A 25,732-nucleotide genomic window follows, 5' to 3' on the forward strand; every position below is an offset into this window, starting at 1 on the left:
AAAATCATAAGTGTTGTGCAGTCTCTGTAAATGCTCCAAAACTGGACTTTGAAAGCTTGGTCACTCTGCAATCAGGCCCAATAGCTGGCTTGTTTCAGTTAGTGTTGGGTGTTAGTCAGTCAGGGACATTTTGCCTTTACAGTGCTAAAATCTTGGACAGCATAACTGCCATTTAGTAGTTTTCAGTCTTTGATACAACTAGTCATCCACTAATATGTACATTACACAAATCCCCAGAGCTTCTGTATTTGGAGAACACATTCCGTAGCTGTATATGTTCAGCATGGGGTTGGATGGGCCAGCACTCATAGCAAGGGATAGTGTAATACAGCCATTTAGCCATGACAGTTCCCTGGAGTGATCATCTGGATGTCCCCTATGATATTTTGGTGTATGTTTAGCCTGAGAGCAGACTGTCCCCATAAGAGTGAGCTGGTAAGAATGAACTTCAATGCACAGATTCTACTGAAATGTTTAATCGTACCACAAATATGCTTGAAAAAGCTACATTTACAAGGTCTAGTCCTATCCCAGCACAGATTGACAGTGCAAATCAGGACAGGATAAACTGAAAGAAAGTTCAGGCACAGTCAGTAGATCCACCGACCACTATTCCGGTTATACAGAGACACTGTTTTCAATCACTTTCGGGTCCAAGTAGGTATATGGCAAACTCATGTTGCAGTTTCGCTCTTTAATGTATTTGGAGATCTCAGCCAGTTGCTTCTGGAAATCCTTTATGAATGTCTGTGGCGCCTTCTCTGTAAAACGCACATTAGGGTAAACCCCCAGAGGTCTCTAGAGGGTAATGGGAAAAATCGAAGATGAAATAATTTCAACAACTAGGTCCATTTGCCACCACATTACATAGTTATAGGAACATTGAGCCATTGTGGGGTTATATAGTAGTTTATGGATTTGGTAAATAGACCCAGAAGAACACGAAAGTACCAGATCTGCTTATAGCAATTTTCATACTGGCCCCTAGTACTCACCCGGTCCCTTGGCTCATTACTGAGCAGCCACACGATGGACAGGCCAGCACTGGTAATGTTTACATCAGGCAATGCTGCCAGTATACTCTGGGGTGTACTGACCCCTTTTACTGTGGGAGGGGGGCTTTTCATTGATGTGGGACCATTAGGCATCCAGGCATAGACGTCATACTGCAATGAAAACACAGATCTGAAGCCAAAACTATGACAGTTTGCCCCATAAAAAGGGATAAAGACACAACATATGCTCATAATACATTACAAGCCATTTAGATCAATATGGTTTCCTAACCTCCAAATCAAGTATAGAGTATGAAAGACACAACACAGGATACAAAGAACAGCATATTGTAAAGCCATGATAATCTGTCCCTCACCTGACCACTGTTGACAGCTGCATGCTGAGCAGAACAAGTGAAGATCACCATGGTCAGGTACTTGATCAGAGAGGCCTTGGTCTCCAAGGATGATGGTATTTCTATCAAAGGGAATACTCCATTAGTTATGTAGACCTCTCCTACACACTGATGGAATATCTGAGGTATGAGTTGGACCACAACATCACATCGCATTCTACTTTATGCAATATAAAACACCCTACACCCCCACTGTACACAGAATATCAAGGTTTAAGTATAGGAAAGGTTATTACACTGGTATTGAATTTTGTTTAAGCATCCTTGGAAGCAGTTTTAGATACTGTATACAATGTTTAGTTTTTAGTTTTTGTCAAAGGGCTTTTGGGTCTATTAATGAAGCAGTGAAAAGCCTTTATCAGTGACAACAGGGCTTTTCACTGCTTGACCCTATTCATAGAAGGAGTTACCATGGAGAAATCTCAGCTTTATCCAGCTGTGTCCCTGATTAGGGTACATATCGCTTCCCCATACACTAGTATGGGGAGAACGATTCATAGAAGCACGGAGAGCTCAGCTTTCCTTTTCGCTTCACAAAAAAAAAAAAAAAAATTCTTCATCTCAGGACGGTGTCATAAGTCTGAGTGTTGAAAAGCAGGGAAGTCAGCCGTCTCCAGATCTTCTCTGTGTGGGCCTCGCCCCATCTATGTCTCTGGCCAATCAGTGCCAAAGGAGAGCAAAAAACTCTGCCCCTACTCAGTGTGTGGGTAACTGACTCTAATGAGAGGTTCCCAGAGTATCTGCCCCACCTTTGCTCTGTACTGTTCAGACTGCTTACTGCCCCCACTTCCATTGCTCTGTCCTGTATTTAGATTAATGTAATGACCCGTCATATGCAGAGTCACTTCAGACTGCTGTTGACTGCCCAATGCCTTGCGACTCTCTGCCGGTAGCTCCGGCTGGCGCATGCAGAGACATCCAGCTTACAGAGACCAAGATATGATGGAGAACAAAATTGCTACTTATCTAAGCTATGGGAGAATACATACACACACTAAAGTGCGAGTTTTTAGAAGTGGAGATGTTGCCCTGAGCAACCAGATTCTGCTTAACACCTAACTAGCACCAATCTAGAAGATACTAGCAAGAACTGAATGGTTGCTATAGGCAATACCTCTACTTCTAAAAACGCTCACTTTAGGAAATATACCCCTTAGAGTCAACCAAAAGCTAAACACCGATGCACACCCCAAGGATCAATTGTCAAAGTGGCCACAAGTTTAGGAATTATTTGTGATGTAACTGGTCTATTTGGTGGTGTATGACCTTTATAGTAATACCAGGTTTACCAACATCTGAAAGATCAAGTTTGTTCATTATGGACACCATGTTTGTTTGTAATAGGAGATCACAAGAACAAGAGGTCACTTACCTGTAGATTTATGCTCCAAGAAACCCTCTTTGAAGATCTCTGCCACCCAGGCCTGAAGTTCGGGATCCGCGCTGACAGCCGCGTCACTCTCATAGTAGTAATTGACAATGTTGGACACAAAGCTGGAGTGGATAAAGCAATTGGCAGTTAAGTGATAAAGGGGTGTGGAATTCTATGGATCAGATGTGTTAGCAACTTGATAGATATATATCACACATACATGTACAAACCAAATACCAGAGCTCCTTAAAAGTGCCACAAGAAATATCAAAGTGCTTAGTTCTGTTAGTGCAAAAATACATGTGGTTAAGACAGATCATAAATAAAATATTTGTTTTTGGCCCAATATTTGATAAAGTATATATCAATATATCAAGCACATGTTTAAAAAGATACACATTTGTTGAGATACAGATAGAAAATATGAAAATTAGTTACTTTACCTACAATTGGGTAGTGATGCCGGGGAGGGAGGAGTTTAGGCACCACAGGGGTGGATTAGGTTTAGGCACCACCAGGAGGGGAAGGTTCGGGTTAGGCAGCACCGGGGGAGGTCTATGGTTAGGTTTAGGCACTAACCGGGAGGGTTAGGGTGCAGGGGGAGAATGTTAGGATGCACAAAGGGAGGGTTAGGATACTTAAACTAGTTGGGATTCTGAGCATCAGGATGCGGCTATCAGTATTTTGCTGGTTTCCCAAACATCTTTCAAAAATAGAAGTGTTAATAGTTTATCAACAAAACACAAAGTGAATGAACAGAAGAGAAAATGAAATCAAATCAATATTTGCTGTGACCACCATTTGCCTTCAAAACAGCATCAATTCTTCTAGGTTAACTTGCACAAAGTCAGGGATATTGATCATAGATACATATGCAGGTTGAAACAGTCATTAACTGAAATAGAAACAGCTTTGCAGGAGGCATAAAACTGGATGTGGAAGAATCAAACTCTACTACAAAGATGAGGTTGTGGAATTAGGTTCATGTCACAAGTAATATGCCATGGCATAAGTGAGCACAGCAACAATACACAAGGTAGTAATACTGTATCAGCAAGGTCTCTCCCAGGCAAAGATTTCAAAGCACACTGGGGTTTCAGAGATGTGCTGTTCAAGCTTCTTTGAAGAAGCACAAAGAAACATGCAACATTGAGGACCGTACACAGTGGTCAGCCAAGGAAACTTAAAAATCAAATAAAAGACACATGCATACTTCTCTTCAAAAAAAATGCAGTGCCATCAGCTCAGAACTGGCAGAAACCAGTGGGACCCAGGTACACCCATCTGCTGTTCGGGGAAGTCTGGCCAGTGGAATTCATGGAAGAATTGTGGCCAAAAAGCCATATCTTCGTGTTATGGTCCCCTAGGAATTACTGTTTAAGACCCCTACAATCACACTGGTGAGGTCTTCTGCTGCTAGTAGCCACCCCCTGATCCCCTAGAGCTTGATATTGTCACCCGTACTTAGGTTGCCATCTGGCCTTAAACTCGGGATAGTAGGAACTTGCACGACTATCCTAAGGGCCACTAGATGTTATGCGACTGGTGATTGTTCTGGAAAAGGATTTGGCCTAGATGGTCTTGGTGTAGCTAAGAAAGCCTAAATGCAGCTTCGAAAGCCAAGGTGCAGCCATGAGAGCAGAGGTGCGGCCTTGAGGACCGGGACGTGGTATGACATTGAGGGTCAAATTGTGGCAGTGAGGGCCATGGTGCTGCACTGGCAGCAAGGTGTGACCTTGAGGGTTGAGATGCAGCCTTAAGGGCCGAGGTGTGGCACTGACGGCAAGGTACAGCCTGGAGGCCCATGATGACTACAACTACACAGAAGCCACTTGGAGTAGCCGCATAAGTAGTGGGGCCACAGACACAGATTGGACCAGAGATGACCACTGCTTGTTGCACAACGCCGTACACAGATTCAAGGCTCTGTATTATATAGCGAGTGCAGAGTGTTTGTGTACGACCACTGTTCTTTTGTTACTCCAACAACGGGCACAGACTGACAGATGCTTGACTGGCAGGAACCGGGCGGATGCATAAGGATACGCTATAGCCAGCAAGCTGGTGCTTAAGCAGCAGGCTTATAAAAAGGTAAGGCACCAACAGCGTGCAAGGCAACAGATTGAGAATAGCCCACAGGTGAGTAGTCTACAGATGCGGCTGGAGAACAGGACGTCCTGGAAGAGGAGTGACACCCGGGGCACGAGAGCGTAACAAGGTGTGATGGCGACTTGTAACACTTCGAAGTGAAAACAAGGACAAGCGACTCAACTATGCACACAAACATAAGAACTGGGGTGCAGAAAATGGCAGCAGGTCCTCAAGGAAGCATGGTGGAGGTTCCTTTCAAGTTTAGGCTGCATTTCAGCAAATATAGTTGGGGATTTGGTCAGGATTAATGGTGTCCTCAATGCTGAGAAATACAGGCAGGTACTTATCATGCAATACCATCAGGGGGACATCTGATTGGCTCCAAACTTATTCTGCAGCAGGACAACGACCCTAAATATACAGCATATGTCATTAAAAACTACCTTCAGCTTAAAGAACATGGAGTCCTGGAAATGATATGGCAGTCAGAGCCCTGATCTCAACGTCGAGTCTGCCTGGGATTACATGATGAGACAGAAGGATTTGAGCAAGCCTAAATCCACAGAAGATCTGTGGTTAGTTCTCCAAGATGTTTGGAACAACCTCCCTGCTGAGTTCCATCAAAAAAAAAAAAAAAAAAAAAAAAAAAAAGTGTGCAAGTGTACCTAGAAGAATTGATGCAGTTTTGAAGAGAAAGGGTGGTCACACCAAATATTGATTTGATTTACATTTCTCTTCTGTTCATTCACTTTGCATTTTATTAATTGACAAAAAATGAAATATTAACAGCTCTATTTTTGAAAACATTCTTCCTTTGCAGGATTTTTTCCACACCTGCCTAAGCCTTTTGCACAGTACTAAAATAAATATACATACAAAAGGTGCAGCACTCAAAATAAATAGTCCACAGACTGGAGTAGATTAACGTTTCAATATGTCCAACTGTCTTGGAACATGATAGAGAATATTTTTATACATGTTTTATTCACCCCTCGTGGGGTTAAGTTCCCTTCGGTTAATAGATGTAAAGTAATGTCACCATTGATCAATAAAAAAACATTGGTAGTTTGATGAAAAACTGAATTTAACAAATACAAACCTAATGCCTTGTTAGTCACGTAGGTTTCGGCCCCGGGAATATTTAGTCAAAGTGGATATAGCAGATAAAGGCAAAATTAAAAAATCCATTATGGAAAAAAGGAAACTATTAGGTGTACATGTGTTACCGGTCAGTTCCTTATCCCTGGCGACTCCATCAACCCCAGACAGGGAGGAGCATTAAAATTCGTCATTTGCTTGACTGCAACACAAGCTATGTAGTGTATCAGATCCTGTGCCCGTGTGGACTAACCTATATCGGAAAGATGGAACATAGATTTAATGAGCGTATGGCAGCACATCGCTGGGCATTTAAGAATGCTATAGCACATGGGGAAGAGCAAGCAACCGGTGGCTCGCCATTTTCAAGAATTGTGTCATCCTCTCAGTAGTCTCCGATATAGGATGATTGATTATATTGCTCCCACTTTAAGGAGGGGGCAATAGTGCCCTAAAATTGCTTCAGTGTGAAGCAAATGGATAGCTCGCTTGGGGGGCAATATACCCCAAAGGCTTAAATGAAACCATTGCGTATGGATGTTTTCTATAGAAATTATAGACAGGTATCTTATTGCCTATGATTCTAGGTGGTGATTACTGCTTGAAGTACCATTGTGTAATTATTAAGAATACTTATTCATGAAAAGAAAAAGATCAAATAGTCACCCCGTATTTAGAAGCAACTTTAAGGGGTCTATTTACTAAGCAGTGTTTGGAGACAGAGGGAAAAGTGATAAGGTGTCAGCCAATCAGCTCCCAACTGTAATTTTTCAAACACAGCCTGTGAGATGGCAGTTGGGAGCTGATAGAGTGAAAAAAGTGATAAGGTGCCAGTCAGTCTCCTAACACTGCTTAGTAAATAGACCCCTAAGTGCTATTGGGCATCTGTAATTAGGACACTAATAGCAGTCATGGTGATGGTATCCACAGAACTGACGTCACGTTTGCGTGACTAGTGCAATGACGTCAATGGTAGGCGACCACGGGCGGGTGAGCGGTCACGCTCTGGGAAACTGGTGTGATCCACAGGGTGGGTAAAAACATGTATAAAAGTATGTCTTCTGTCTCTATCTTGAAGACAGTTGGAAATACTGAAACGTTGTTAATCTACTCCAGCCTGTGGAGTATTTATTTTGAGTGCTGCAATATAATAGACAAGGGGAGGTGTGAGCGCTCTGAGTTTAGAAATGTGGGTGAGATCGTTGTGGACGATGACACAAATCTGGCTCGTGGATATATATATAGAAAATGAAGGGGGGGCGGGCGAATGGGAAATATAGTTTATAAGTCCTGGTGTAATTTATTGCCTGTCCACATGCAACCACCTACCCTTGAAAAAGTCCCTACAGGCGATGAAACGCGTTGGGGACACCACAGCGACCTACCCTTTTAACCTTGAACTTTTATATTAAGATTGAAAGCTTCCCTGGTTTTTTCATTAACCCTTCGTTACCTGTACCACCAGGAGCTTTGGTTGCATGTGGACAGGCAATAAATTACATTTTTTAATCTCCCCTTGAGTCCATGTACTAGTGTTTATATGGTTAACCGGACAACCACTCCCACACCCACACTCATTGGACCGTCGAGCAAAGACTGCAGGTGAACCAGTGGGCTTGCGGAAGGATCTAGGACACGTTTGAGGATGAGAGCTGGGATACCGAATAATATACCAGTGGACAAAGGGAGATCCTCCTTTTTTTGCACCATTAACCGTTATTAAAAGAACCAGCTGATGACCTTATAAGAACATACTGCCACAAGTTATTGCCGACCCAGTTTCGTAAGATTACATATTGACTGAACTGTCTTCAAGTGAACACCCTACCCACAGTTCGTACGGTGGTTTACACCAGGACTTATATACTATATTTCCCATTCGCCCGCACCCCCCTTCATTTTCTATATATATCCACGAGCCAGATTTGTGTCATCGTCCACAACGATCTCACCCACATTTCTAAACTCAGAGCGCTCACACCTCCTGTTGTCTATTATATTGCCTACGAGGTTGGGATACCTCATTGACTGTGTGTAGCAGCTAGATTTAGAAAAATACTCCTGTAGTGCGGACCACTACTTAGCATTTTGAGTGCTGCACCTTTGCCCGTTTGTATCCATATTTGTGAAGGTACCGACCAGTTATCGCTCATCAATGGGAGTGCTGGACCGGTGACCACACACACACACACACAATTTTATTCAAAGGTGGGAAATTCGGTCCTGTCCGTCTGAATAGACAGCTGGAACAGGCCAGTGTTTTACAGAACTACCTCTCAACAGCTGACCAGATCTTCATCCCATCATCCCTGTACAGGTAATTGGGAATAGACTCCACTCCTCTTTCCTGGATGTCATCAGGGAGACAGATGCTGCTGTAAGTGACCTCATCCATTGCTTTTTTCAGCAGTATTGGAATACCTTCTTTTCCAGTTACTACAGCCTGGATAAAAGACAAGATGTTGTGTTTTCTTTTCTGGTCCAATTCTGCAGCTTGTTTGATCCAGCCAGTTACTGAGCGATTGTAAAATTTAATATGCAGATCAAACCTTATATAGAGCTGTATTCAATTAGAGCGGACCCGCAATAAATTTTCTGCCTCCCAGACTTTGCCTATATCACGTGTTTTGTAGGTGGCAAAGTATCGCGCGCGTGCCCGCTTTACCCTGCATTCAATTTGAAATTACACGAAAACTGGACCCGGCGAAACTTAAACAGGCGGAAAGTACTGTCAGATTTGGGGAAATCATCCCGACACCCCCCAAAAGATGCTCTGACATGGGGGTTAGCTATAGTTACCCCCGATTTGGAGTTTTTAAACAGGCTCAATAGAGTTTTTGTATACGTGGTGCAGAATAGTATGCAGAAGGTTTTCTTTGCATAAAATAACTTATCCCAGGAAATTTGGGGTACTTGAAATGGGGGGGGGGGGGGGGTCAGCATATTTAAAAGTTGCTAAAGTTAAGTTGACAATAAAATCGTGAAAAATTCACCTGCCACAAGCACCTGCAAAAAAAAAACCACTTGGGGCATACTTGGGGACCCCCTCAGAGTCAAGTGCGCTAGTTTAACTTTGTCCCAACATTTTTTTTTTTTATGCCCCCAAATTCAAAGTCATTTTTTGGGGTCTTAAGTGTTTTATTTAAAAAAAATAAATAGACAGTTTACCTTGGGGAGGGGGGGGGGGGGGTTATGGGGACTGTCTGAAGGCTGCACTGGGGTTCCTGCAACGTTGCACCCCAAAACCCCAATTCTGCACTTTTCACACCTCCTATTCATAGGCGAAACTTCTGCCTACTACACTGCATTGACTTTACGCCTAGGCGGAAAGTCTTCCAAATTGAATACGGAGTGAAGTCAAAACAGGCGAAAATGACAGCAGCGGTGAAAAGTTTCCGCCAAAAAACACACAGGAAACGGCTTTTTGCCTCAAATTGAATATGGGCCATACTCGAAACCCTGTGAGCTGGCACTGGTTTCTGTAACCATTGTATAATAAAGGATCTCACCTGATCAAAGAGGCCTCCAGGACCAATGAGGTCAACTCTGGCATTGACATTGATCTCAAGGGTATAACGAAGATGTGGAATAATTAGCTGGGAGAGAATAGAAAAATACTGGCATTAGAATCCCATCTGATAGAGACATTCATGAGAAACAGATACAATTTAAATACAGGAAATTTAATAACCACAATATGTTTAAATTAATTGCTGCTCTAGCATTAGCAGCCATGTCGTCCTTATGTAAAGCCCATCTATTACATTCTCCTAATTAAATATTTTTAAGCTACAAAATGAATGACTTCTACAAGTCAGTAAAAGGCCACAATGTGTCATTTAAATGTAGACCAGTGTCTTCTGCTTTTAGGCAAGGAAATATTGTGTACCCCATGTAAGGTGACACATCACGCCTCCATATAAAAAGGACAGCAGTAGCCCAGTTATAGAGCCCCTACCCCAGTGGTCGGGAAACAGTGGTAAATTACCCCATTTGGGGTAAAACTGAAATTCCTGGGGATAATGGATGGACAGCCAGGCATGCATATGAATCCTTGCATGCCCGGCTGTCTATCCATTGTCCCCAGGGCACCCGCTGCACCCAGCCCGGCGCCGCAGGGAGGCTATAAGCCGGATGCCCGCTGAGATATTACCAGTGGGCGCCTGGCTCCTTCCCTGCAGTGCCGCGTTAGCCGGAGGCTGGAGTTCTCTTCTGAACTCCAGCTTCCGGCTCTCTCCATGACGCGTCTCCCATAGTGCACATGTCTCTCCCATAGTTCCTAGGAGCAGCCGGGTGGACAGGACGGCGGCGGATGCAGGAGCGGGGATCAAGGTAATATCTAAAAAAAAATTTTTAACTAGCGGCACTACAGGGGCATAACTATAGGGGCACTACTACAGGATTTCCTTCCTTTCAAATCAAGGGGGTAACATCAGCATATAAAAATATATTTTGGAGTAAAAGGTTAAAAAATAAATAAAGTTCCCTGACCCCTGCCCTACCCTGAGAGCCACTCCATGACAATGGTTTAAAACCAGATCTCACCTTGTAGATTGGGTGGCCCATTGGGAGTTGTCTGGTGGTTGCAATGTTGAAGACCTCAGCAAAGAGATGAGTGCGGAGAAGGTGAGTGTCCAGTTCATGTACCTGGAAGTCAGAATTGCGCACCCAGATCTTGGCCAGTAGCCAGTCAAATTCAGAGTCACTGGGCAGGAAGATTGGAGCGTTCTCTCCTGGGGTTTGATCCAACTGTAATAGAGACAGATCTGTCAATGCAGCACCACCTAGAACCACATAATTATCTTCTATCATGTTTAGAAGTAGGCAGTATAGCTCCTTTGCATGTCCACATACGCCTAATGAAAATTATTAAGTCATTAATAATGCAGAGAAAATTTCAAGTTTTTTCAGACATAGCATAATAGATCTATATTCATAGACATAATCTTGATGGGTGGCAGAGAGCATAAGTCCTGCCAAATAATTCTTCACCTCAAACATTGCTTAGGAAACATTTTGAAATGAATCCGCTACCTTCTGAGTCCATGAGGAAAGCAATGCATTAGTTCATGTGTAGACAGTTAAAATATTATCATGAAATTCTGATTAAGCAAGCTCTCCAGTTGTTATACAGCGGAATTCTAATTGGTCTAATATGGTCATTTAGGTGATTGTTGTAACCTCAGAAGGGTCGTAGAATATTGTCAGGGGTTTTGAGTTCAGATATTAAAGGGCTCCACTGAAGTGGTTCACTGTTGACACAGATATAAATGGTGCCAATGTGTATGATCTATAGGAACACATTTATGGTGTCATTGCACACCAGATGAAAACCACGTTCTTACAACTAAGATTCCTGAAAAAGTTTTGATTTCAAACAGACATTAGCACATGAACACTTGCCTGGATGGCTATTGGAACAAGGTGATCTTGATGATTCTTCCACAGTAGACACATAGGGGCAGCAATGTATTGTTGCTTTCCATTTATGGAATTATTGGTAGGGACACCCTGCAGAATCTTGTAATCTGCCAGGAAGATGTTGCCGTCCTGCAAGACACAAGCACCAGTTTATTGCAGGGTATCAGTCATTATGGGGCTGTTTTGGGGCAACATGGGTCCCATAGAATTGAACAGACATTATGTCTCATGGCCATCAATTTACAGAAATAGACACCCCACCTCTAGTTCTTTCTGAAGACTGGTGGAGGTCCTCAAAGTTGCAGCCACCATGTTGTGACTAACTGGGAAGTTCTCAGGAATTTTGGAGCATCTCCTGATTAGTGTAGGGTTAATTCCATTCAGATATTGACTACCGAAGAAGTAATCTTCCTTCCATATCTCAGCCACCACATCTGGGGATAAAAGACATCAGGAACAATTTGTACAGTCATTCAGTGCAGAGGGGCTACCTGGATAACTCTGGTCTTGCTCCTTACACAAAAGCACATCATGTAAATAGGTGCCTCACATGAGAATAAAGCCTATAAAGAGGTGACATGGGCAAAACTAGCTTTTGTTTCTCCCTCATCTGAGATATTCACCTTAGAGTAACAACGTGAACATAAGTGGCCAAAAAGAGTGGGCATACCTGAGTTATCAGATCTTCTCAGGCAAAAGACCAGTTTGATATCTTCTATATCAGTCCATGATTCTGTACATGTTATGAAGCCATGCAGATACATTTCAAGTGTCCTGTGAAAGAAAGTAGGATAAAGGCTTCAAACCACCCCAGAGGTACTGACATATGCCTGAAATAGATTTAAATAGGCCACATAGCTCTAAAGATCTCTGCCTGATTATTTGGGACCAAGTAAATGTAAATTTCCCTTCCCTGATTCCAAAGAGGGACTTGCAAATTGCAATGAAGAGGTTCTTATGACACAATTGACCCATGCCTCAGTACATCTTCAGGAACAAAGTTATTTTGTGAACAGTTTACTATATCAAGCCATTAGAAGTAAGCCAATACAAATAATATAATGGCATATGCCTACAAGCAACCAGATACAGAAGTCACAGTAGTATAGGAGCTTGTCAAATAAAAATGGACTCTTTACTGGAGGCAGCTATACTAGGGAGTAGATTTACTAAAAGGTAGAGTTTAATCGATTTTTATCAATTTAAAATAGATGCGTTTCTGGAGTTAAATCACACAATACTAAAAAAAAAAAAAAAAAAACGAAAAATTACACAGGTCTGCGAAATTTCAGCTTTTTCTGTGTCGTCTCGGTGTATCACCCAGCAGTAGTCAGCCATCATGCTGACATCAACGACTCTGGTATCTTCTTTCTACATCTTTAATGTCTTAGTGGAACAGTTCACCCTGTTCTTCACTGTAGTCTCCGAGATTTATCGGGAAATGCTCAATATGGGAATTAAAAAATAAAATGCACCTTTAAACTCATATTGCAGCCAAGGTTTCTGTAACTATGAAGGATTTCCTTGTAGTTTGAAATCACTTTAACGAAGTCCACACCAAAAGTTCCACAATATTAACTTTCTAATGTCAGGGCCTGTAAAAATGCCTTCCTTTAATTTCGCATGGGATAGGTTGGGGAATTTGGTGCAAAGATTTTTGAACGTTTCTCCATCTTTAGGCAGCGCTTTTACAAATGGTTTCATCAGTGCGTGTTGGTAGGCAGGGGGTTAAAATGAGTTGGCTCAGGGCAAAAAACTGTTGTATTTGGTTCCACCTTCGACAGCTCACCTTGTAGTTGTGTGTGTGCAATGTTCCTTTAGACAGTATGGAGTTTAGACACTTTGTAAATTTCAGTTCCAGGCCCATGTGGACCTTAATCTGGCACTGGGCGGGGAAAGTTATGACTAGAACTGAATTGCAACGTTCTATACTACCGACTGAATTCATTTAAGGCAATGATTTTATATTAAATGTAGGCAGAATACATTTACTACTTTAAAGAACATGAAAAAATTATTACTTCTTCATAAATACACGTTTTGCAGAAAAACGTGATATCATATGCAAATTCGGGAGTCATCACAAATTCATAAAAAAAAACAAAAAAAAAAAACAGCTTTTTCATAGCAGACCTGTGTTATTTGTTAGTAGATGTGTAATTTAGCTCCAGAAACACAACAGTGTTAATCGATTTTAAAATTGATTCAAATCAGCCTTTAGTTAATATACCCCTAGATAGTCTATGCCTGGTCACAGTCTACTCAGACTAGATACATACATGGATTTCTTGGTGTAGTTAAAGCTGCTCTGTTTGAGGTAGGAATACTTGTCATTAATAGGCAGGTCCTCAACCTTTTCTACATCAATGCAGTGAGGGACACCTTCTGCATAACATTTCCACCTGCAGGAAACAAAGGTTAATGTGATTGAAAAGGTCTAATTGTGCTATTCCTACATGCCTCTCTCCATTTATAGACCCATTGATTATAGAAACATCAACATTCTCTTTTACACAATATTTTTAAGCCAGAGGGATCATTTTAAATTCACGAGGCTGCTTATTGTAGAATGAGTAACCCAAAAAGAATTTGTTACTCTCACAGGCATGCGCAGAAGCTGACACAGGGGGATGTTGTTTTGGCACTTCCCCCCTCTGCAGGGTCATGGTCTACCCCATCCTCCCTCCCTCAGAGGACTGGAGATAATATTTATATACATTCTACAAACGTGTCTTTAATCTGAAATTAGTTGGTGGTTTAACAGGCAAAGTTATATGGGATATAGTCATAATCCCAGGGTACGGGATGGCGGAGCTCAGAATGCCGGCCCTGCAATCCCGGCACTGGCATCCCGACGGTAAGTAGTGGGGTTAGGTTTAGCATTAGGTGTTATGGTTAGACACTAGGGGGTAAGGGTTAGGCGCTAAAGGGTGAGGGTTAGGCACTAGGGGAGGAGGATTATGTGTAGGCTGTGGGGAGGGAGGGTTAGGGATAGCGGGGCATTAGGATACATAACAGGTGTTGATATCCTAACCCCATCAGGATGCCGGCATCAGGATTCTGACCACAGGGATCCCGGGCGCAGTCATCCTGTATCCCAACCCAAGTTAGATATATATGAAATTTACCATTTGCTAGTTCTAAACATATGTATTTCCATTGCAAGATGTACATAGGAACAACGTAAGCCTATCCTGAACACTTACAGAATTAACCAAAAGGGAATTTTTGCCATCCCCCTGGATGAAATTACATTTCCCCCAAAGAAAGCCAGCAATAAATCAGTACCACATTTATATGAGCAACTCACTTGTGGGTCTCTCTCTTTTTCTCCAGTTCCAGTCTCCGTTGTTGCAAGATAACAGGGGGAGTCTTCTCGGATAATATAATGCCTGAAACAGAACAGATTCCAAGAGTACTGTATTGTAGTTAACCTAGGTGATTATGGATGGCTATTATCTTGCATACAGATTAATTCATGGAAACCTTTCCACCTATATAGTAAAATGTACTCCACATCTACATTAATCCGAAATCTATAACAGTACTGCCCACCAACATGAAGCTGAAGCTCATGTTGGGGGTTTGTGACAGTGATGCAAAGGGATGAGACCATTAACCTATCCTGCAGATCCCCAGGCAGCACAGTACAAATCTGAAAAGAAACTCACCCTTGCCCTCTGGTATTTCCACAGTCCTTAGACTAGGCAACCACTGATAGAAAGGGAACTGGTAGAGCTGACCATTAGGGCAGGTCACGTTGACATACAGGCAGTACCAAGCATCCATATTAAAACTCTTGTAGCGGTTTGTGGACAGCTGGACCAGCAGGAGCTCGCCAAGATCTTTCTCAGTGTCAAATAGAAAGTCAGTCACCTGGAAAAGCAGAGAGTTATGTCTGAGAAGCATGACCAAAGGAAAGGCTAGACTGTCTCATTTACATTACAGCATCTCTAAGGTTTATCCACCACCAATTTAATACTACTCAAGCTACACTCTGACCAGGCAACAGTCTGTGGAGCAGAGCTTTATTCTGTAACTTGCATTCGGCCTGCAGTTGCCTATAGATGTGTCCTCATACACTATTGCTGCAGTGGCACCAAACAGCTCTTCTTGGCACGCCAGGTCCAATGCTTCTTAACTTGCAACAAGCGTCTTTTTCATCAAATATAAGAATTATTGTATAACATACCTTTGTTATCTTTCTTTGAGGTCCACAGAAATTACCTTGGGATGTAGCTGGAGTGATCCAGACACCAGTCAACAAGCTTTAGCTCCCAGGATGCACTGGGTCCTACTCCATACATACCCCACCCATGGCTACAGGCAGTCAGTTTGTTATCAAGCCCAAGCAGGAAAGAAAAATTGAAAAGGAAGGAAGTACCCTTGCATTCCAGACACCCCAAGAAGAGGAAATCATAGAAATACAACAGAAAAGACTTTCCCAACAACAAGTGCGTTAAAGGTGGGTGCTCTGTGGACCCTATCGACCTTGAAAAAAAAAAAAAAAAAAAAAGAGTTATGGTAGAACATACCTTTGTTATTTTCTTCTTTGGGTTCCATAGGGTCCACAGCAATTACCTTGGGATGTCCCAAAGCAGTTCCTCCTAGGGATGGGAACATTCCTGTGTCTCAGAAAGGAGAATCCTACGCCCAAAGGAAGCATCCCGAGAGGCAAGTGTGTCAAACACAAAGTTTGACAAAAAGGTGTGGATGAAAGACCACGTGGCTGCCTTGCAAATCTGCTCAGCAGAGGCACCCTGTCACAACGCCCACAATGGTCCCACAGATCTCTTTGAATGTGCTGTAACCATGTCCAGAACAAGATCAGCTTGTGCGCAAGCTTGAGAAATTGTCATATGCAACCATATGGCCAAAGTCTGTTTGTTTATTAGCTGGCCAGCCTCGCTTATGACAGCCATACAAAACAAATAAAGAATCTGTCTTTCTAATTGATCTAGTGCGGTCTACATAGACATGTAGAGCCTGCACAATATCCAGTGATGCTTCACCATCCGAAAGACCAGAAGCTTGCAAAGCCAGAACCACAATTTCTTCATTCATATGAAACAGATACCACCTTAAGAAGGTAGCCGGCCCTGGTACGAAGAACAGCTCTATCCTGATGAAATAGTAAAAAAAGGAGAGTGAAAAGATAAGGCTGCTAAATTAGAGACCCTGCAGGCCAAAGTGATAGCTAGAATAAAAACTGTATCTTTGCTGTCAACCACTTCAGGTCTACTGATTTCAAGGGTCAAATGGGAAGAGCCTGTAAAAGCCTTGAGTACCAATGTCAAATTCCACGGGGCTACCGGGGGAACAGAGGGAGGCTGAACCCTCAGAACACCCTGTAATAATATTCTTACATCAGACAAGGTAGCAACCCTTCTCTGAAACAAAAGAGACAGAGCCAAGGCCTGCACCCTCAGAGTAGCCAGACGGAGACCTCTGTCCAACCCGGCCTGAAGAAAAAGCACTCACGAGACCCTAAACACCTTAGGGTCATACTTCCTCAGTTCACACCACTGAAAAAGTGAGTGCCAAATTCTGTAATAAATGCAGACAGAGGAAGGTTTCCGTGCCCTCAACATGGTCTGTATTCCAGAATCAGAAAAACCTTTTTGACCTTAAGATGAAGGCCTCAAGAGCCATGCCATCAAAGACAGCAGAGGAAGGTCCAGATACAGGCAGGGACCCTGTACTAACAGGTCCTGCCTTGGAGGAAGAGGCCACGGAGTGTCTATGGAGAGACTCTGCAGGTTGGTGAACCAATGGAGTCTGGGCCAAGCAGAAGCTACCAGTATTACTGTACTGCTTGACCTTCCTGATGACCCTGGAAGAAGGGAAAGTGGAGGAAACAGATAAGCCAGCCTGAAATTCCACCTTACTGCCAGAGTGTGCACAAACTCTGCTGCAGGATCCCTGGTTCTGGACCCATACCTGGGCACCCTGTGGTTGTGCCATGAGGTCTACCTCTGGAAGACCCCATCTGTCCACTAGGTTCTGAAATACCTGAGGATGAAGAGCCCATTCTCCGGCATGTATATCTTGCAGATTTAGGAAGTCAGCTTCCAAATTTAGGACTCCTGGTATGAACACTGCCGATATTACCGGGAGGCGACATTCTGCCCAGACCAGAATGCTTGACACCTCCAACATGGCAGCCTGGCTCTGCGTGCCTCCCTGATGGTTTAGGTAGGCTACTGCGGTGGTGTTGTCAGATTGTACCTGGACAGGCCTGCCCTTTATTATTTCCCGAGCTTGAACAAGTGCTCTGAATATTGCCCTTAGTTCCAGGACATTTATAGACAGAAGACCTTGCTGTCCACTTTCCCTGAAAGTGTGACGACCTGTCACTGCACCCCCATCCTCAGGCTGGCATCGGTTTTGAGGAGAACCCAATCTGGAGTCCAGAATGGGAGACCTTTGTCAAGACGACCCATCTGCAACCACCAAGACAGGGACAGTCGCACTTCTGGCGAGAGACTGATTGTCTGTGCCTTTATTAGGTGGTACTCCTCTCCAGTGGGAAAGATTAACCTCTACAATGGTCTGGAGTGGAGCAGGGCATACTCCACCATGTCGAAAGTAGATACCATGGAACCTAGGACTTGCATTGCTGCATGGATTGATACCAGTCAGCTGAAAAGAACCTTACATATCTTCAGCTGAAGAGCCGCAATCTTGTCCTCTGGCAGATAAATCCTTGGTGCATCTAGGGGCAAGGTTGAATTCTCTGGCACAATCTAATGTACTGGAAGAAGCAATTACTTTTTCCCCAATTTACAATCCACCCATGTCTGTGCAGACACGCTACAGTCAGTGTGAGATGACGCTCTCAACTCTTGTGACAACTGAGCCAATATCAGCAGGTCGGGAGAATCCAGATTCCCTGAGGCAGGCATTTATTACTTCCATGACCTTGGTAAACACCTGAGGAGCAGTTTATAATCCAAAAGGCAGTGCCTGAAATTAGAAATGCTCCTGCAAGACTGCAAACCACAGGAATTGCTGGTGGGATTGTGCAATTGGCACATGAAGGTATGCATCTTTGATATCCAAAGGATACCATGAAATCCCCTGGTTCCATGGCCAACACAATCAACTACAGAGTTTCCATGTGAAACCTGGGCACCCTGATAAAAGGTCTCAAAATGTTTTAGGTTTAGAATAGGCCTGAGAGACCCATTGGGTTTCTGAATCAAAAAGAGGTTCGAGTAATATCCCTTTCCCCGTTGATTCACTGGAACCAGGATTATAACCTTTGATATCAGCAGGGAGTGTACAGCCTGCTGGAGGGCCAAGGCTTTCTCAGAACCCGCTGCTCGAGTTGTGCTGAAAAACCTTTGTGGGGGACTTCTCCAGAACATAAGGGCGTACCCCTGGGAGACCACCTCCCGAACTCAGGCATCAGTTGTTGCAAGATGCCAGGCGACTGAATACTGAAGAAGTCGGCCTCCCACCCTGGGATCCCCCAGAGGGAGGCCTGTCCCATCAAGCTGCAGGCTTGACGTCTGGCCAAGACTTCCTAGACTGGCTTCCTATAAGCATTGGCTCTGGCTGAAGACTGAACTCTTGCTTTTCCTTGTGGCCAAAAGGCTGACTGCTTTGGTTTAACAGTGGATGCTAAAGGAAGACCAGCCGTTTTAGAGGCTGCCACTGTAGCCACAATCTTGTCCAACTCTATGCCAAACAAAATGCCCCCTGAGAACAGAAGGGATTCCAGAGCTCTCTTGGACCCTGTATCTGCCTTCCAATACCTCAGCCAGAGGGCTGTCCGGGCCACCACTGAAACCGCTGATGCTTTGGAGAATAAAATCCCGGCATCTAAAGCTGCCTCTCCCAAGTAGGATGCCGCTTCCTTAACATAAGAGATGGTTGTCAGCTGTTCCCCGGAAGCTTGTGGAAGAGAAATTTCCAGTGTCTTCATCCATTGCTCAATGGCCTTAGAGACCCAAGTTGTAGCCATGGCTGGTCGGGTAACCGCACCCAACAGAGAAAATATTGCTTTAAGACAGGCTTCAAGTTTCCTATCTGTGCGACAATTAAGCTAGGAAGCAGAAGGTATAGGCAATGTGGCACATGTGCGTCCACTGACTGAGGAACCTCCAATTTAGTGCATTGATCCACTGGAAAGGGGTATAAGGCTTCCACCTTCCTTTTAATATGGAACTTCCTATCTGGCAATTTCCATGCTTCCCCCATGAGATTAAAAAGGTTCTCAGACTTGGGAAACTCAGATTTTATAACCCTCTGGCATTTAAACCCTGGAGCCTTTCTTTGCACTGGCTCCTCCTCATCAATGTTTAGCACAGCCTTGACTGCCCCAATTAGATAAGGGGCCTCTTGCAGCTGGAAAATGGGTCTCTCGTCTGAGGGTGATTCCTGAGAGAAACCCTGTGCATCCCCCCCTGTCAAAGGATGTACCAAAGTCTGAAGGCTGAATGGTGTGTGAAGCAGACCTCCTTCTGGACATTGGCCTAATCATCTGTTTAGGCTGCTGAAAAGCTGCTAACGACGAAGCCACATTCTAAGTTGAATTAGCATACATGTCCATCCATGACGGATGCAAAAACATAGCAGGTTGCAAATGCTGAGAGCACACCATCATTTGAGCTGGTCCAGGTGCTGCCAATCTCTGTGCAACTTGTGCTGTAATCTGGGAAAAGGAAGCCCAGGGGGTTCCTGCCCAGAAGCTGGTAAAATTGACTGATGAGGCGAATACTTGATACAGCGGCCACATAAGCCATCCTGTATGAAATCCTGTGGGGACAACCCCGATTTACATGCCATACATGATACCAGCACAGGAGCCTCAGCCACCTGTCTTTCAGCTTCTGTGGACATAATAGATGTCTATTGATATGCAAAGTGGCAATGTTTCTCACCCAAAATACACACCTGCCACAGAGGGTTAAATGAGGGGAAACAGCAGTGATAGATTATGACTGTCAGTAATTCAGATAAAGGCAGCACAACACAGCAGATTTTAAAAAGATAGTCACATGCAATATTATATATATATATATATATATATATATATATATATATATATATATATATATATAAATTCTAGTATGGTAATTGCACCAACCTATCACATCTCTGCTCTACGTAGCAGTATTTTAAAACATTAAATATTTATGTAAAACAACCACACTCCCTAAAATAATAGGTGTCTGCTGAGGCAACTGATATAGGACAATGGGTTAATTGCCCTCAGAAAAGTATGTGTATGTATAGTCACATCAAGCGCCTGGTGTGTTGTATATGGTTGTTTCACTTCACTATTGTTGTACAACCTTTGTGAATTAATATTAACAGCAAGAAACTGACTTCCTGTAGCCAGGGTCGGGGTATGTTTGGAGGAGGACCCAGTGCATCTTGGGAGCTAAAGCTTGTTGACTGTTTAGTGCCTGGATCACTCCAGCTACATCCCAAGGTAATTTCTGTGGACCCTATAGAACCCGAAGAAGAAAATAAGTTTTAGTTGCAATGCAATGCCACAAAACCGCTTCACAAGACTGCACTGATTCATTTGTTCTGTGACTGTCAAAAGCCGCCATCGCGGCTTGTTACCTTTGTGGGTTCCGGTTGTTTGCCGACCACCTAGCTGCTCTGAGACACACTGCCAGCACCATACAGAGCAATTACTCTTGCTGTGGCCTTACTGCACCTGCGTATCCAACGAGAGCAGTGGATTCAGACAACAGTACTACTCACAGCACAGCCGCTTGTACCATCTCAAGCGCGGTCTATGTTCATGGCCCTGCGGCAACAAGCCGTGAGCAGCGACTCCCCTGCTTTGATCCTGCCGCGCTCAGTTTAGCTGCCCACACCACATCTAGTTCTCAACTCAGCCACCAAGGTAACGTCTCTGAGACAACAACCACAGTCGTGACCTACCAGGCTGCCTGAAGTTACCATCAGCCGCTTAACACAGGCATATACAGAGTGTGGTGGGATTTAATCAGACAGGATCCAGTTATGATCCGGGTCAAATCAATTGCAGGATAAAATATTCTACTCCAGATAATGAAGGAAATGTGCAGCTATATTGTATGTATGGGCCAGAGGAGCAAGTCAGGCCATTACTTCATACATTTTATTGTATAACCAATGTTCTATAGATGGCTGGATTTTTTGAAAGAAATATAAAAAAATTTTAAACAATAAATTTCATGTACAATGTTTTTATGCGCAATATGTTACAGGTCCTCATTCCATGAGACATTCATTAGCTTATTCACATTATCCTTAAAGAATATTGCTATACGTGTTTCTAGAAAAGCTTGAGAATTAATACATTTGTGCTGATACAACATGGTACAGAACCCATGTCCCCTAATTTAGTATATCTATCCTCCTTGGAGTAATATAGTTATGCTAGTTATATTGGATTACAGACACTGCTATGAGATTCAGCTCTATGTGCCCCATATACGTGAAAACTCACATATTACCTTTCCTCATACTTGCCTACATCCTGGCTCCTTCCTCCGGGAGGAAGCAGCTAGGTCGGTGCGCGAGGGGGGCGGGGCACTTTACAAGTGTTTAGGGGTGGGACTGGGGGCGGAGCCACACAATAGCGTCATTTAGGCTCTGCCCCCCACAACAAAATGCCGATATTTCCGGCATTGCTATGCGGAGGGTGGGGTTATGATGACGCGATTCAGTGCGAATTGCGTCATCAGTCCCTCCGCAGCGGGGGTTTAGCATTACATTGCAGGGGGGGGGGGGGGACTGGAAAAGTCAGGAGGCCAGCCTACTTTTCCGGGGGGCCGGGAGCAGCACACGATTTTCGGGAGGCTCCCGGCCAAATCGGGAGAGTAGGCATGTATGCCTTTCCTGCAGTAGTTAGCGCTGTGGAAGCAGGAATCAGACACTTGCAGCCACATCCATGCTGCACACACAGATACTGCAGTGCCTGATTCCACATGTCCTCCCTCCCCCCCCCCCCATACTACATGTGTTGTGCACAGTAATGGGACATCAAACAATTCAGGCAGGGACTGGTTTCCAGCACAAAGATCGCCAAGAATCCATTATGTTACTTGGAGCACAGGTTCTCAAACTCGGTCCTCAGGACCCCACACAGTGCATATTTTCCAGGTCTCCTCACAATCACAAGTGAAATAATTACCTTCACGTCTGGATCTTTCAAAATGTGTCAGTGAGCAATGAGTACACCTGTGCACCTGCTGGGTGACCTGGAAAAAGTGACGTGTTTGGGGTCCTGAGGACAGAGTTTGAGAACCACTGACTTAGAGGAATAGTCATGGCCGGGAACAGGGTGGTACAAAGGGGACTCTTGTACCGGGCCCCAAGATTCTGAGGGGCCCCAGACCCTCAGGAATCCTGTGAGCCCAGTTGATGTATCCCCCTTACCTCTGCTGTAAGCACTGCAGGGCACAGGAAGAGGGATGCTGGCCACCCAATGCAGTATGCATAACATCACACCACTGGATCAGAGAGGAGCCGGGCCTAAGGGGTCTATTTACTAAGCAGTGTTAGGAGACAAAGTGAAAGGAGATAAGGTCCCAGCCAATCAGCTCCCAACTGTCATTTTTCAAACACAGCCTGTGACATGGCAGTTGGGAGCTGATTGGCTGGGACCTTATCTCCTTTCACTTTGTCTCCTAACACTGCTTAGTAAATAGACCCCTAAGTCTCCAGGAGAGGAACAGTGCAGCAGGTAAGTGTTGGCAGGGCGGGATATAGATGAAGAGGGGGAGGAAGAGGGAGGGGGCTGATGGAGCTGAAGACAGGGGCCAGGGAACGAGGCAGAGAGAAGGGGATGAAGGTGATAGACAGGTGGAGGGATAATGATGCCGAGAGAAACAGGAGGAGATTAGTGGATGGCTGGCGACAGATAGACAGGGGGATGAGGCTGGAGGCAGGGATGGTGCTGGAACAACAGTTGAGGATGAGGCTGGTGTAAAACAGGCAAGGATAAGGCTGAAAGATACAGTTGGGAATAAGGCGGGAGAGAAATGGGGGATGTGCAAATGGCCAACCTGCTTGTACCTACTATGAGGGAATGGGGGCCCCAAAAGTGTATGCTGGACCCCAACTTTTCTGTTGCCAGCCCTGGGAATAGGACAGTTCAGCACACACCTGTTCCACCAACACTGCCATTTCAGTGCACAATACATTTCCTGTAGGTCTAAAGATTATGGGATCTATGTACTAAGCCTTTGAGAGAGATAAAGTACCAACCGATCAGCTCCTGTCTTTTTTCAAACACACCCTGTAAAGTTAGTTAGCTGATTGGTAGGTACTTTATATCTCTCCAAGGCTTAGTCCATAGACCCCTATATCTCTCTGAAATGTGCATCAGGCTACACTTCCTAGAAGAGATGTACAAGTCTGGTTTCCTGGAAGCCAAAAATAACCAAATTTAGGGGCACCAAGTCAAATCTAGTCCCATGTTAGTTCATTTTGGAGTTCTGAGTCAAACCAGGTCCTGGTTCAGGTCTACGGTTAGCTCTGAACTAGATTTTAAAAAACAGAAAAGTCACATTTTGGATTGCATGTAAACATTAAAATGCAAAGATTTTAGCTTTGATGTTTTTGGTGTAACAGAAAAACCAAACAGAGCTTACTAACGAACAAAAACAATTGAGAGTGGTTTGCCAAAACCAATATGCGACAATGAATTAGAACTGAGACAGAAAACAAAATCACAGAGGTCCGCACACACATCTTTACTTCTTATAATGAACAGCCTCCATTACTGGTATTATTGGGACTCTCATAAGACACTTACTGCTCCAGGTGTGAAGTTGCTCCATTTATGGGGCAGTTGATGTTTAGCGCTTTCTCCCAGGACACCCACAAGGACAATGGAGACCTGATCACAGGTCCCAGAGCTCAGGTCAATCCCTGTTGCAATCTTTAGCTTATAGGTCACCATGTCTTCAGGCAATGACCCTGTGAGAGTGGTTCTGTAAGAAAGTTGATCAGTCAGAAATGTCTCCAACAAGCACAGACACCTGTCATATACCTTGTACAATAAGGCCCCACCTGTCACTAATCACTTATTACAGCAGGGTGGGGCTATGTCAGTGTCAGGAAACCAAGACATGGATACGAGGCTGATGTTAGCTTCTTATTTGGCCAGCTTCTAATTCACTTCTTATTCGAGCTCCAGCTTCTTATTCATTTTCCAGCTTCATGTTCAGAACATGTTATATTAAATCAAATCAAATAGAATCAATAAGCTTACATTGAATAAACAAAATATGGTATCTATTATACATATTTTAATTGTATTTTGCTTGGCCCACAAAGCTTTTGGGCATGAAATAGGGTGGTAAAGTGGGCACATGGACCAGATTTTATACATTTGAATAAGTAGCTGTAGTTGTGCAAGGGTTAAAGAGCCTTGAGCAACAAATTTGACACTTGGAATCCACAGATGGGGGGGTCACTTACATATGACCCACATGCAATTGGCCTTGCCCAACAAGGTTTTGGGCATTATACAGGGTGGTAAAGTGGGCACAGGCACCATTTAATACATTTGAATAAGTAGCTGTAGTTGTGCAAGGGTTAAAGAGCCTTGGGCAACAAATTTGACACCTGGAATCTACAAAAGGGGGTCACTTACATATGACCCACTTGCAATTGGCCTTGTCCAACAAGGTTTTTGGCATGAAATAGGGTGGTAAAGTGGGCACAAAGACCAGAATTTATACATTTTAATAAGTAGCTGTAGTTGTCCAAGGGTTAAAAAGCCTTGGGGAACAAATTTGACACCTGGAATCCACAGAGGGGGGTCACTTCCAAACACCAGATTTTATACATTTGAATAAGTAGCTGTAGTTGTGCAAGGTATTCCAGGTGCCAAATTTGTTGTCCAAGGCTAGTTAACCCTTGCACAACTACAGCTACTTATTCAAATGTATTAATTGGTGTATTAATTGGTGCCTGTGCCCACTTTAATGCCGTATTTCATGCCCAAAACCTTGTTGGGCAAGGCCAACTGCATGTGGGTCATATGAAAGTGACCCCGCTCTGTGGATTCCAAGTTTCGAATTTCTGGTCCCTGTGCCCACTTTACCACCCTATTTCATGCCCAGAAGCTTTGTGGTCCAAGAAAAATACAATTGAAATATGTGTAATAGATACCATATTTTGTTTATTCAATGTAAGCTTATTGATTCTATTTGATAAAAATGTTTTAATATAACATGTTGTGAATAAGAAGCTGGAAACTGAATAAGATGCTGGAGCTCGAATTAGAAGTGAATAAGAAACTGTCCGAATAAGAAGCTAACTTCAACCTTGTGACATGGATTATATTGTGTGGCCGGAGGCTGGCCACAAACGTGTTT

The 25,732-nt window shown here is 43.8% G+C and overlaps 1 protein-coding gene across 1 annotated transcript; it reads right to left on the bottom strand.

Moving 5' to 3' along the window:
* Window positions 1–460: 460 nt before the first annotated feature.
* Window positions 461–24,372, bottom strand: LOC148477490 (hydroperoxide isomerase ALOXE3-like). Its single transcript, XM_088456707.1, has 14 exons — window positions 24,163–24,372; window positions 15,065–15,269; window positions 14,704–14,785; window positions 13,673–13,795; window positions 12,064–12,167; window positions 11,655–11,827; window positions 11,376–11,522; window positions 10,518–10,721; window positions 9,482–9,568; window positions 8,246–8,415; window positions 2,784–2,905; window positions 1,373–1,473; window positions 996–1,166; window positions 461–798 (listed from the first exon to the last, which is right to left on the bottom strand). Exons 1-14 carry the CDS (start codon window positions 24,307–24,309, stop codon window positions 619–621), a joined length of 2,016 nt encoding a protein of 671 aa, XP_088312833.1. The 5' UTR covers window positions 24,310–24,372; the 3' UTR covers window positions 461–618.
* Window positions 24,373–25,732: the final 1,360 nt, after the last annotated feature.

Source organism: Taudactylus pleione, unplaced genomic scaffold (assembly GCF_031769625.1).
Source record: "Taudactylus pleione unplaced genomic scaffold, aTauple2 ptg000711l, whole genome shotgun sequence".
NCBI classification, from domain to species: domain Eukaryota; kingdom Metazoa; phylum Chordata; class Amphibia; order Anura; family Myobatrachidae; genus Taudactylus; species Taudactylus pleione.

Bases quoted from the DNA above. Each gene is read 5' to 3' on its own strand.
- LOC148477490 (XM_088456707.1), bottom strand. From the start codon at position 24,309: ATGGTGACCTATAAGCTAAAGATTGCAACAGGGATTGACCTGAGCTCT. The intron at 12,168-13,672 runs GTATGTATCTAG...TTTCTTTCACAG, and splicing joins AACTACACCAAGAAATCCAT to GACACTTGAAATGTATCTGC. The intron at 11,828-12,063 runs GTATGCCCACTC...TTTTATCCCCAG, and splicing joins GAGAAGATCTGATAACTCAG to ATGTGGTGGCTGAGATATGG.